Source organism: Dromiciops gliroides, chromosome 1, assembly GCF_019393635.1.
Source record: "Dromiciops gliroides isolate mDroGli1 chromosome 1, mDroGli1.pri, whole genome shotgun sequence".
NCBI classification, from domain to species: Eukaryota; Metazoa; Chordata; class Mammalia; order Microbiotheria; family Microbiotheriidae; genus Dromiciops; species Dromiciops gliroides.
In genome coordinates this window covers 73,265,007-73,277,979 of record NC_057861.1, presented here as the reverse complement: position 1 = coordinate 73,277,979, position 12,973 = coordinate 73,265,007, and the positions used below count along the sequence as shown (strand labels likewise).

Here is a 12,973-nt window from a genome sequence, read left to right as displayed (position 1 = left end):
CTTGTCCATGTTCCCACAGTGATTTGCAGCAGAAATGAGACTGTGAGTAACTAGTGTACACTCTCTTCACTGCACCATGCTGCTAGGCTAAGTAATAAACACTAGTTTTCAAAAGAAGGATACCATTCACTTTTATAAAACTGAATTATTTCCAAGAATTAAGTTAAGAATCCAACCCAATAAAGTAAGAAGTCCACTTTCTAATGTCTTTAGTAATGCCTCAATTGATATGGCTTCTGATTAGCCCTAACCTCTTACTAGAAATCCCCTGGTTATCCTTTCCTTGCACCCCAGAGTAAAATAATTTCAGAAAACACGAGATCAGCAAAAAACATTCACTCTTCTTACCCTTCTTTGACTTCAAATTTCATTTTCTTTTCCCCTTGTTCCTAAAAGAGAATAGTTAAAAATGAAAAGGTAAAAAATTTCATTAAGAGACTATGCTTGCTCTTTTGGTTCCTGACCTCGCCATGGTGGGTCGGATGATAGGGTCTCTTAGAAATAGTTAGATTTTTACCTTTCTCTCTGATCCTAATGCTCTTTAATAAATACTTAAACATTTTAAAAAAAGAGAGAGACTATGCTTGGGGCAGCTAGGTGGCGCAGTGGATAGAGCACCGGCCCTGGAGTCAGGAGGACCTGAATTCAAATCCGACCTCAGACACTTGACACTTACTAGCTGTGTGACCCTGGGCAAGTCACTTAACACCAATTGCCTCACCAAAAAAATAAAAGACACTATGCTTAGAATGGCACCAGAGCCAACAAGGATTTGGTTGGTGCCTGCTACTAGAGACTATGGGAAATGTAAAGACAACAACATACTCCCTGATCTCAAGTAGTTAACAATCTAGTTGGTGTGAATAGTATATGTATATATGTACATAAACACACAATTATATGTGTGTGTACACATACATGTATATGTGTGCATATATATATTTCCTGCATGAAGGTGCTGATACTGACTAGAAATGCTACAGGAATTACAGAGAGAGAAAATGAGAGTTAGAAGGAATCTCCAAGATCCCCCACCTGCCACGCAATGAAGGTATCCCCCCTTCCATATAATATTTCAAATAGACAGTCCAAGACACACAGCACAGAAGCGGGCTTCTAACTGTTCTACTTTTGATTAGAAACCTAAGTTGTGATCTAAAGTGGAAATCATTCTTTTTTGGGTGGGGGGGCAGGGCAATGAGGGTTAAGTGACTTGCCCAAGGTCACACAGCTAGTAAGTATCAAGTGTCTGAGGCCAGATTTGACCTCAGGTACTCCTGACTCCAGGGCCGGTGCTCTATCCACTGCGCCATCTAGCTGCCCCCGTTATATCTGTATAGTACTATAGGCTTTACAAAATATTTTCTTATGTGTTATAGAGAAGTCGGGACTCTCATTTTCCATTTGAGGAAAAAGATTCGAAGTATAATTTACTACTAGTCATACAGCTAGTTAGCAGTGCAGTCATGTCTAGAATTCATATCTGACAGGCCAGTACTCTTTATACAGACTTTTTATAAAAAAGACTTCTCACCTATTTTTAATCTCAAACTCCCAACTAACATCTTCAGGTCATTCCTAGGGCTGAAATCTTTACTTGACCCTGCCATTTTCTCAAGATATCATCAGTCTACATCTTTCCTCTCAGTCATACTGTTGGGAAAAGTTATTTAAGCTGGCAGTCTTTATCCCCTCATTGTCCACCCACATTTCAACCCTTCAGAAGAAGCTGGGTTCAATTCCATAATTCAAGTGGAACTACTATCTCCCAAAGTAATTTATGATCAAAATGCTAATTCCAATAGTTTTCTCAGCCTTCAGCCTTCTTGGAACCCCCCAACCCCGGGCAATAAGGGATAAGTGACTTGCCCAAGGTCACACAGCTAATAAGTGTGACTTCTCTATCTGTGTCAAAGGCATTAATGCCTTTCATTTGCCTAGCTCTGCAACCCTGGAGTCATCTGCAACCCTGCACTCTCCCTTACCCTCTGAATCCAATTAGTTTTCAAGCCGTGTCAACCCCATTGCCACAACATCTCTCAACCCTCCTTCTTTCTCTTCATAAGGCCACAATACAAATCACAACCTCTTTTACCTCTCACCTAGACTATTGCAATAACCTTCTGACTGGCATCCCCATCTCTAATTTCAACGCTCTTCAATCTATTATCCATATAGCTGTTGAACTTTTTTTTTTTTTGGCGGGACAATGGGGGTTAAGTGACTTGCCCAGGGTCACACAGCTGGTAAGTGTCAAGTATCTGAGGCCAGATTTGAACTCAGGTACTCCTGAATCCAGGGCCCATGCGTTATCTGCTGCGCCACCTAGCCGCCCCTTGAACTGATATTCTTAAAGCATAAAACTGAGCATGTCACTCTCCTGCTCAAAAAGCACCAATGGTCCCCCATATTGGCTCCAGGATTACATATAAACTCTTTGGCATTTAAAACCATTCTCAAGCTGGTCCTACTTCATCTTCCCTGGAGGATTGCTATTTGTCCTTCATTCTCAAAAAGGGCCTGATTACTCCTTACTTCATGACCTTACACTCCAAAGAAAACTAGTTGAATTGCTATTTCCCATATATGATATTCCACCTCTTGAGTCTGTGCCTTAGCATAGGCTTATCTCCATGACTAGATTGTTTTCCCTCCTCACCTTCACATCTTGGAATTCCTAACTCCCCTTATGACTCAGCTCAAGTGCCACCTCTTCTTATAGGAAGATTTTCCTGATCCTCCCAGGTTGTAATGCTTTTCACCTAGCATTCCTGTAAATTTACTCTGTGTAAATATGTGGATATGTGATATGTACATCATGCACAGTTATGCGGATATAACATCTATAATATAAATTACGTACAGGTTATGAATATAAATTATATAGCTATATATGTTCTATATACATCTGTATACACACTGTTTCCTCAAGGGAAAGAACTGTTTCATTCATGGATTTGTATCCCCAGAGCCTAGCAGATGCTAAACAAACTTCCTGAATTGAATTAACAGAACAAGCAGCAAAAATTAAAAGTTCTGATTTGATAATGTGGGTGCTTCTTACCCCTTTCTCAGTCGATGAACATTATATATACTTCAACATAAAGTATATTATCTCGGTTTCAAAACCCTATCTAAGTGGATAGAGCACCGGCCCTGGAGTCAGGAGTACCTGAGTTCAAATCCAGCCTCAGACACTTAACACTTACTAGCTGTGTGACCCTGGGCAAGTCACTTAACCCCAATTGCCTCACTTGGGGGGGGAAAAAAACAACCCCTATCTAAGGAATAGAGAAACTCAAGAAGCTGCCAATTTGGGAGGTAGGTAATTCCAAGGAGTACTGCCTACCGTGGTATATACTCCTACCTTCATATACTAGCAACCATCCAGCACAACATTATTACAAAGAAATCAAGTGTGAGGTTAGAAGAGATGGTCTGGGGGGCAGCTAGGTGGCACAGTGGATAAAGCACCAGCCCTGGATTCAGGAGTACCTGAGTTCAAATGTGGTCTTAGACACTTGACACTTACTGGCTGTGTGACCCTGGGCAAGTCATTTGGTCCTCATTGCCCCACAAAAAAAAAAGAAGAGATGGTCTGAAATTTCAAGAAGCAATTACTTTCAATAGCCTACAAATACAAGAATAACTTTAAATCAACAACAACAAAATTCTCCTTGTCTAGCATTACTGAAATTCAACATGATATCCTCATCATCAATAACTTAATATGTCAGTTTCCCTACCAAAAGGGTCATGCATACAAAACAAAAAGCTGTAATTGGTAAACTTTAAGATTCTTCAAGTTACCTTTTCTTCAAAATCTTCTTCCTTCTCTGTATTCATTTCTTGCTTTATTTCTCCAGTTGCTCCATCTGACTTCCGTTTGCTGGATCTGCCATTCAAAATGCAACAAGTCCCAATATGTAAAGGAAGCAAACTCTTTGTATCTATACTAATATGATACTGCTCCCACAACTCAAGAGAGCAGCATCTACAGGTTTTAAACTTCCCTTGTTAACAAAAAGGTACACATAATTTCATGATGACTAAAATCTCAATCTGTTTGAAAGTAGTCTTATAAACTGTCTCTATTTTCATCCCCCAAAAATGACTTTGTATAGGAAGATGTTTTTAACAACACTAAAAATCCACTCACATCCCCTACAAAGGGAGAATGAGTACCTCATAAGTTACCAAAATCAGTGAAATCCCCCAAATCCCTTCCACCAATATTCTAACCAAAATAATATTTAAATCACTATTTAGTAAAGAAAAGTTGCCTAATTATGGCACAGTCCATACTGACCCTTTTGAAAACAGAGATACAATAGTAGGTTGCTTGCCAGAGCTTCTCGTAACCCTTGAGCTAGCTGAAGATTCTGTTTAAAAAGAAAGTCAAGGTAAACCCTTATTATATAAATGAAAATAGCACCTGGTAACAGTTTTTTTAAAAACCTAAAGGACAGAAGTTTAATTCTTCACCAACATGATCAAAACATTAGAGAAAAAAGAATGGAATGAACAACATTCTATGAGATACAGGAGATATGCTATTTTTCATCCATTTAATTAATCATACTAGCCTACGAGATTCCTGTAGAAGAACAAAATACCACATTGCTGTTTCTGATGCATCAAAATCAAGCCAATTCACTGGTCCATTTTAACTGGGATGAAATTGCATTACATTATTTAACACTTAGTAGTAAGCTCTACAAAAACTTAAGTGAAGAGTTTTAGGCTGACAATGCCAAAGACAGCATTTGTGGGTTTTAAAAGAATAAGCAGTAGGTTCAGACGTACACAGAGGTTTCAAGCCTATTTTTTATATTCTATATTGTCTAATGAATTCATACTCACAAGTAAATATTTGTTTACTATTACTGTTCAAAAAGACCTAAGTGTTCTATCTTAAGATCTGTTTTGTACCTGACAGGAGTAAAAAGGATCCAAAGAAAATAATCACTACCCATGGACAAATTCTCCCATTTGGTTGGAAGCTGGAGTACCTCCCCTTCAAAGGCAATATAACATTAAAATTGTTATAAGTAATATGTGCCAAAGTTTAAATGAGATTACTTTTAGCCTCGCCATCTGATTTACTTCTTCTGGGTTTTCTGGTTTTTGACAGAGATGCTGATGATCCAGTAGCTTCCTCCATCTCTATAGTACTATCTTCTTCGATACTTTTCTCAAAATCGTCGTCACTTGTATAAGTACCGTTTTCTAAACAACCATTCACTTTTAGATTAAGAGTATGGTCTCCGTTCTCCAAAGACAATTCTTTATTTAACAGGAATTTTACTTTTGCCAAGTATCCCTCCTAGAGCAGGATAGAAACAATTTAAACAGTAATTAGCATGTGATCACCTATAATAAACCCCAGGTACTTTCTATCTACTCTATCACTCTAATATAAAGAGAGGTCAAGCAAAAGCTTGTGAAAAAGGTTCTCTCTCTGCTTCCTTCACAAATATGCAAATACATAAGTAAAAGAAATTGCAATGTTAGAAATGGGACACTAAGAAAAAGACTTACTTCAGAAATCTCTTCTTTGTGCAATTTGATCTCCAAGTCAAATAATTGATGCTGTACTTCTGCTTGCAGAAATTCATGCAGTAGACTTAATTTCTTCTTAATAAACTCCTGGAGAAAAGAGTGACGATTTAGAGTCTCAAGAACTTTTCAAACATTTGAATGCAAAGACATAGTCGAATAATATTAACAGCACACAACAAACCAGACACACATGGCACTCAACAGCAAAGGCATGATACAGATCCATTATAAGGCACAATAACACTGTACTTCATAAGGATCACCACCACACCTATTATGAAAAGAATGAAACTACCCTAGGGCATACCCTCTCATTTTAATATAAAATATAAGAAGAAAATTAGAGGGGGCAAAAGTGTAAGGATACGGAAAATGAAAATCCTATTTCTATTAATGGAGTTAGTGGGTCAAGCTAATGGGCTCAAGGAAGTCTTAAGTTATCAATTAATTGGAACTTTTGAAACTGCTTTAAAACAATAATTTTTAATTCAACTATTCCAAATGAGGGTTAGTTGAATACATAATAGTGTTCATTACAGCATAGGTTTTGGCAAAGTATTTGGAAATCTAGTCTCTTTGAAATATGTCTGGGATTAGCTTTTGGGGGGGGGGGAGATGAGGGTTATGTGACTTGCCCAGGGTCACACAGCTAGTAAGTGTCAAGTGTCTGAGTCCGAATTTGAACTCAGGTCCTCCTGAATTCAGGGCCTGTGCTTGATCCACCGCGCTAACTAGCTGCCCATGGGATTAGCTTTTGAGGATAACAATGACAAGGATATCCAGATCAAATTTCCCTGGATAGAAATTCCTTCCACCTGTTAAGGGTTAAAATTCTAGCTAGTCTGTCTAAAATATCTAATGAGTGGTCGCCAATAAATTATAAGCTTTAGCAAGAGTTAGATTTTTAAGCATTTATTAAGGAGAATAAGAATTTGGTAGAGAGAGAAAGGCCTAGATTCCTATCTATTAAAGGGAGAGCACATTTCTAGCTCCCTTCTCCGCCAGCGTCCGCCAGTCTCTTCCTCCTCCCACTAGTCCGCGTCACTTCCTGATACCAAAGAAAAGACTCCTGGTCTTGCCCTCAAAGACCTTCGCTTCATGGGCAGAACTCTTCTACAGTAAGTATCCAGCAGGTGGCGTTATTCCAATCGTTACACACCAATGCAAAAATGGCAACTTTCTGTAACTCTTCTTCTTAGAGAGCTCCCTGAGCCAACTTGTTTGATCTGCCCATGATCAAACTGCTAGTATGTATCAGACTTGAACCTACCTTTCTGACACCAAGGTCAGCCCTCTAGCCACTACACCATGCTGCCTCCCTTCTTTTTGTTAAAAACAAACCAAGGGGGCAATTAGGTGGCACAGTGGATAAAGCACTGGCCCTGGATTCAGGAGGACCTGAGTTCAAATCCAGCCTCAGACACTGGATACTTACTAGCTGTGTGACCCTGGGTATTGCATTGAAAAACAAACAAACCAAAATGATACTGCCCATTAAAAACTAAATAATCTATCTTGGATATCTACAAGTAAACAGTCCACTTTAAAAAATAAACAAAAATCATGTAAGAAGGAATTACCTTTTCTGTAAGAATATCCTCATCTTTTTCTAAATCTTTAAGCCTGAAAGAAAAAAATATAGTTGTCATATTACAATTTATCCTATAGCCGAAACACAGATATACCTGCTAAAACCCAATGAAAGTAACAGAAATATACATTCTTACAACACATCTGGGCCAAGAATGGTGGGATAAAAATGGACATCAAGTCCATAAGTTCCAAAAAAGAATGCAATCAAGAGTACCAGAGTACACCATAACATCACCAACATACCTAGTGAGGCCATATGCATTCTTTAAAAGTCAAAAGGTGTCCAGTGTATACTTTATCAATTGCTACAAATGAAACCTAAAAGAATACTCTCCTTTGCTGGTTCATCATCCATCACACCCCCTAACTATAGGTATTCCCAAAGCTTTGTCCTGGACCTTCTCTTTTTCTCTTTATGTTTTTTCCTTCATGACTTTGCTAGCTCCCATGGGTTTAATTAACTTCATGAAATAATTCTCTGATCTATAATCAACCCCTGACTGGGATCTCTCTCTCAAGTGCCAGTCCCACATCACCAACAGCTTACTGGACACTTCAAACTGTATTTAAGTTCCCTACATATCTTAATCTCAACATATCTAAAACAGAACACATGAACTGATGGAGAGTGAAGTGATCAGAACCTGAACAATTTATACAATGGATTTGTTGTCATTCAATCACGTCTGACTTTCTGTGACCACATCTAGGGGTTTTTTGTTTGTTTGTTTGTTTTTTGGTGAGGCAATTGGGATTAAGTGACTTGCCCAGGGTCACACAGCTAGTAAGTGTTAAGTGTCTGAGGCCAGATTTGAACTCAGGTACTCTTGATTCCAGGGCCGGTGCTCTATCCACTGCACCACCTAGCTGCCCCTTATCTAGAGTTTTCTTGGCAAAGTTACTGGAATGATTTGCCATTTCCTTCTCCAGTGCATTTTACCTATGAGAAAACAGGCAAACAGGGTCAGGTTACCTGCTCAGGGTCACAAAGCTAGTATATGAGGCCAAATTTGAATTCAGGTCTGACTGCAGTCACTCAATGTGTCATTTTATTTTTTGTGACTACACTTAGTCATTACAAAGAAGGGATTTTTTTTAGGGGGGAAATTGGGAGAGAGAATTGGGAAGGCAGTGACAACAATAGGAAAAAAGGGGAAGAAAACAAAACCAAAAAAAGAATGTCAATGAATCATTTAAAAACAAAAACAGGGGGCAGCTAGGTGGTGCAGTGGATAGAGCACGGACCCTGGAGTCAGGAGTACCTAAGTTCAGATCTGGCCTCAGAAACTTGACACTTACTAGCTGTGTGACCCTGGGCAAGTCACTTAACCCCAATTGCCTCACTTAAAAAAAACAAAAACAAAAACAAAAAACCAGGGAGCTGTGTGACCCTGGGCAAATCACTTAATCCCCATAGACCCACAAAAACAAAAACAAAACAACAAAACAACAACAACAAAAAAAATCAGGGGAGCAGGGGGCAGCTAGGTGGCGCAGTGGATAAAACACTAGTTCTGGATTCAGGAGGACCTGAGTTCAAAGCCAGCCTCAGACACTTGACATTTACTAGCTGTGTGACCCTGGGCAAGTCACTTAATCCTCATTGGCCTGCAAAAAAACAAACAAAAACAAACAAAAACAAAAACAAACCAGGGGAAAGTTCAGAACAAACATCTGTATTGGAATTACCACACACAAAATACACACAAAATTTGAAATACACACAAAGACTCCCCCATGCTGAAGAGAATGGAGATATATGGTTTCACATCCAGTTCTCTTTTTCTGTTCTTTTTTATACCCAGAAATGTTTGTGTTTGTTGATGCTCATCAAGTTTGTAGTAATAAAAAGGAAAATTAAAGGCAGGAATTCTAAGTTTTTAAGCCCCCAACTCCCCTTCCCCCATCTTGTTAACTTCCATAAATAAATAAACAAGTGGATGAACAAATAAATAGCTTCCACTTTTTTATTCTGAATGTACTTATATGTATTTATGTCATCTTCTCCAAAAGAAAATAAAGTTCTTTAAAAGTAGAGACTGTGGGGCAGCTAGGTGTCGCAGTGGATAAAGCACCGGCCCTGGAGTCAGGAGTACCCGAGTTCAAATCTGGCCTCAGACACTTGACAATTACTACCTGTGTGACCCTGGGCAAGTCACTAAACCCTCACTGCCCCACCAAAAAAACAAAAAAAAGATTTAAAGGCCAAAAAATAATCTCACTGATTAGGTCACTGTTTAGTAGTGAGACTTTAAATATGTGCTGAATACTCCAGTGATACAAAGTGGTGAGTATTGGAACAATTGAAAAGTTATTTGTGTTAATGAGACAACTAGCTTATAACAAAGTGATCTCCAACAACCTGCAGCATTCCATCTTAAGAAAAAAAATATCAAACACAGGAATGGATGTCAAACAAATCTCTTCTCTCAGTCATTAACCTATGGAATTTAAGAAAAAGGAAGGCATTAAGACTGGCTCAGGGGCAGGTAGGTGGCGCAGTGGATAGAGCACTGGCCCTGATTCAGGAGGATCTGAGTTCGGGTCCAGCCTCAGACACTTAACACTTACTAGCTGTGTGACCCTGGGCAAGTCACTTAACCCCAATTGCCTCACCAAAAAAAAATTAAAATAAATAACAACGACTGGCTCAGGTGAAAAGATTCAATGCTTAAGAAGCTGCTGGAGATAACAGGTTCCAAATTACTCAGGACAAGTTGATAGGAGCCTGCACCTGGACATTTGCTGATTAGTAGAAGTAACAGGAGATTTGGAATCCAAGGACCTGGGCTTGGAATGAGTTCTGTTAGTTGTTATCTGTGTGACTTTTTTAGAGACACTGCCATTCACACACCTTTTGGTCCCTTTATATGAAAAAAAAGGTAATGGATTGGATGATCTCTAACAGTCCCTTCCAACTCTATTATCTTACTGATATAAAGCAATCAATACAATTGATGGTGGTATGCAAGCTGAGGAGATGTAAGGTCCCAAGACCTACCACATATTTGAACAGAACTGCTCAATAACCCAGATTACCACCAGCTACAAATCGGATGTTCAGGACTATATAGTAGCAAGTGTACCAACACTGAAATAATGTACATACAAAGAATGGATAGCATGATACCCATATAGCTGTTGCACAGTAAACAGAACTGGGATGATCACAAGAAATTAAAAAAAAACAACAACCCACAATGCTTCAGGAATGCATTAAAACAGATTTAGGTTGCCTCACCAAAAAAAAAACAAAACTGATTTAGGCAATAATTGCAGATTGCTGAAAACCAAAAATACTTACCCTTTGTTATTTCTTTTTTTGTTGTTGTTCGTTTGTTTTTTCTGAGGGGCAGTGGGGGTTAAGTGACTTGCCCAGGGTCACACAGCTAGTAAGTGTCAAGTGTCTGAGGCTGGATTTGAACTCAGGTCTTCCTGAATCCAGGGCCAATACTTTATCCACTGTGCCACCTAGGTGCCCCTACCTTTGTTATTTCATTTGATTTTTAGCAATAGACTTTGAAAGGGCAGGACAAACTAGTTAGCTTCATTTTCCTGAGCCTGTCTTTGACATGCCTGAAGTTAAAAGCTAGCCAGTGACAGAGCATACAATTAAAAGAAAAAAGGCAAATAGACCATCCTATAATAGTACTATCATATGCTCTTTTACAGCTAGGGTTCAGGGCAAGCACAATCTGAGGCAAAACTGAAAATAGCCATAGGTTTTGTAAAATGAGAGCAGCAGTCCCCAAGAAAAGGATAACCATCAAACCTAAGCAACAAAGAAAAACACCAGTTATACACTGAGTTTGTCAGCTTTATCCAAAGAGACAGGATATAACAAAGGCCGCTACTATCAATTTTAATAAGGTTATTAATACATACTGCATATTATACTGCTACTAGGAATGAGTTTTAAATCAAATTGAATCAAAACATTAATTACTCTTCATCAGACTAATAGTACTGAGAGGATGGTCATCATCTATCTTCCACAGACAAGATCCCATGCATGTGGCTACTTTTTTTTTTTAAGTGAGGCAATTGGGGTTAAGTGACTTGCCCAGGGTCACACAGCTAGTAAGTGTTAAGTGTCTGAGGCCAGATTTGAACTCAGGTCCTCCTGACTCCAGGGCCAGTGTTCTATCCACTGCGCCACCTAGCTGCCCCCATGTGGCTACTCTTAAAGAAAGCTGCCTCTCCCATCAGAAAGTATACTTGCCCTGGCCACCATATGAACCAATACAAGGTACAAATCTCTCCTCACCCCCCTCTACGACAGTGCAATGTTGTAGAGATTTGTTTTAGAGAAAAACTGACCAGTAACAGTCACCAGGAACTATGCCTTGAAGCTTCTGGTAAGCAGGATGCTTTCCTTTTGGGTTGTAAGGCTTGGTTCTTCTGCTTCAAGGTAAGACAGGCTATATTTTTGAGAGTAAAACTCATTTTATTGGTCTCTGCTTATCTTTGTAGGGCTGGAAGGATAGGATATATAGAAGCATGTCTTGAACTTTCAGATACTAAGTTGATCTTAGTTTGATCCTTAGGCTTCCAGCCTAAAGTTTCCAGCATTCTAACACCCCTGTAGGTCACTCTCCCAAAATAGAGAAGGGAAAAATAAAGTGCTCTCATTGGCACCAGTCTTTCAAGCATGTTAACAATAATCAAAATATTATTTAAGCAGCAATTACTTATAAGTTTTGTTTACAAATACTTCAATGACTGAAGTAAGTTCTTCTTAGAAACTAAACGCTGTAAAATGTGCATTCTTTAAACACACAAAGCTTAGAAGCAGCAAAAGGTTTGGGGAAAAAAGAAAAACATATTTTCTTATAACTTTTTAAATAGCTTCCTAAACCTGTAAGGATACAACTTTAAAAAACATCATTTGCTGTTCAGTTGTGTCTGACTCTTCATGACCGCAATTGGGGTTTTCTTGGCAAAGATACTGCAGTAGTTTGCCCTTTCCTTCTCCAACTCATATTATAGATGAGGAAACTGAGGCAAATAGGGTTGAGTGACTTGCCCAGCTAGTGAGGCCACATTTGAACTCAGGTCTTCCTGACTCTACGCCCAGTGCTCTATGCACTGCACCGCCTAGCTACCCCAAAATATAAATAGGGGTATAGTAAAATTTCAACATGGTTGAAATTTCACTGAAGGAGTCATTTTGTACAGCTGAGTTTACCTACCGTAGATATCAAAGTGTTTTATTGTGTCATTTGTGATATTAAGTCTGTACAATGGGCAAGGCACTGCACTGGTACACCTTCCCAGCTTTCTTTTTTTTGGGGGGGTGGGGGCAATGAGGGTTAAGTGACTTGCCCAGGGTCACACAGCTAGTAAGTGTCAAGTGTCTGAAGTCGAATTTGAACTCAGGTCCTCCTGAATGCAGGGCCAGTGATTTATCCACTGTGCCACCTAGCTGCCCCTTCCCAGCTTTCTTAATTTGAGAATACTGAACCTAATAAGAACCATCAAGGTCATCTATCTCAATATCTGAGATTGTGGAGTAATACAGTAATCCCCCAGGGCCCTACAGACTGAAGTGAAGTGGGGCTGTTTGCCTCTTTTCTAAATGGCTCCAAATAGCCATGTATGTTAAATTCTCAGTTCAGTTTGTTTAAATAACTTGTGACCTTCTGTGAGTACCCACACACCTAGCAACTCCTCTTGTCCTTCTAATTTCTAGGTTTTGAAGTCAGATTATCAGGTTTCTTAGAATTATGTATGTTAAAAGTAAACAGAACCTGAGCCCCTGAAAAGGTATTATCCTAGAAATGCATAAACTTTATAGTTCATGGATTTCTAAATTTAG

The 12,973-nt window shown here is 39.0% G+C and overlaps 1 protein-coding gene across 1 annotated transcript in view; it reads right to left on the bottom strand.

Moving 5' to 3' along the window:
- LOC122735397 (DNA (cytosine-5)-methyltransferase 1-like) overlaps window positions 1-12,973 on the bottom strand; it is a 48,149-nt gene that overhangs the window by 30,948 nt on the left and 4,228 nt on the right. Inside the window, 6 exon segments of the mRNA XM_043976916.1 lie at window positions 349-389; window positions 3,811-3,895; window positions 4,310-4,382; window positions 5,083-5,326; window positions 5,542-5,649; window positions 7,143-7,185. Of these exon segments, the coding sequence (XP_043832851.1) occupies window positions 349-389; window positions 3,811-3,895; window positions 4,310-4,382; window positions 5,083-5,326; window positions 5,542-5,649; window positions 7,143-7,185 (594 nt within the window).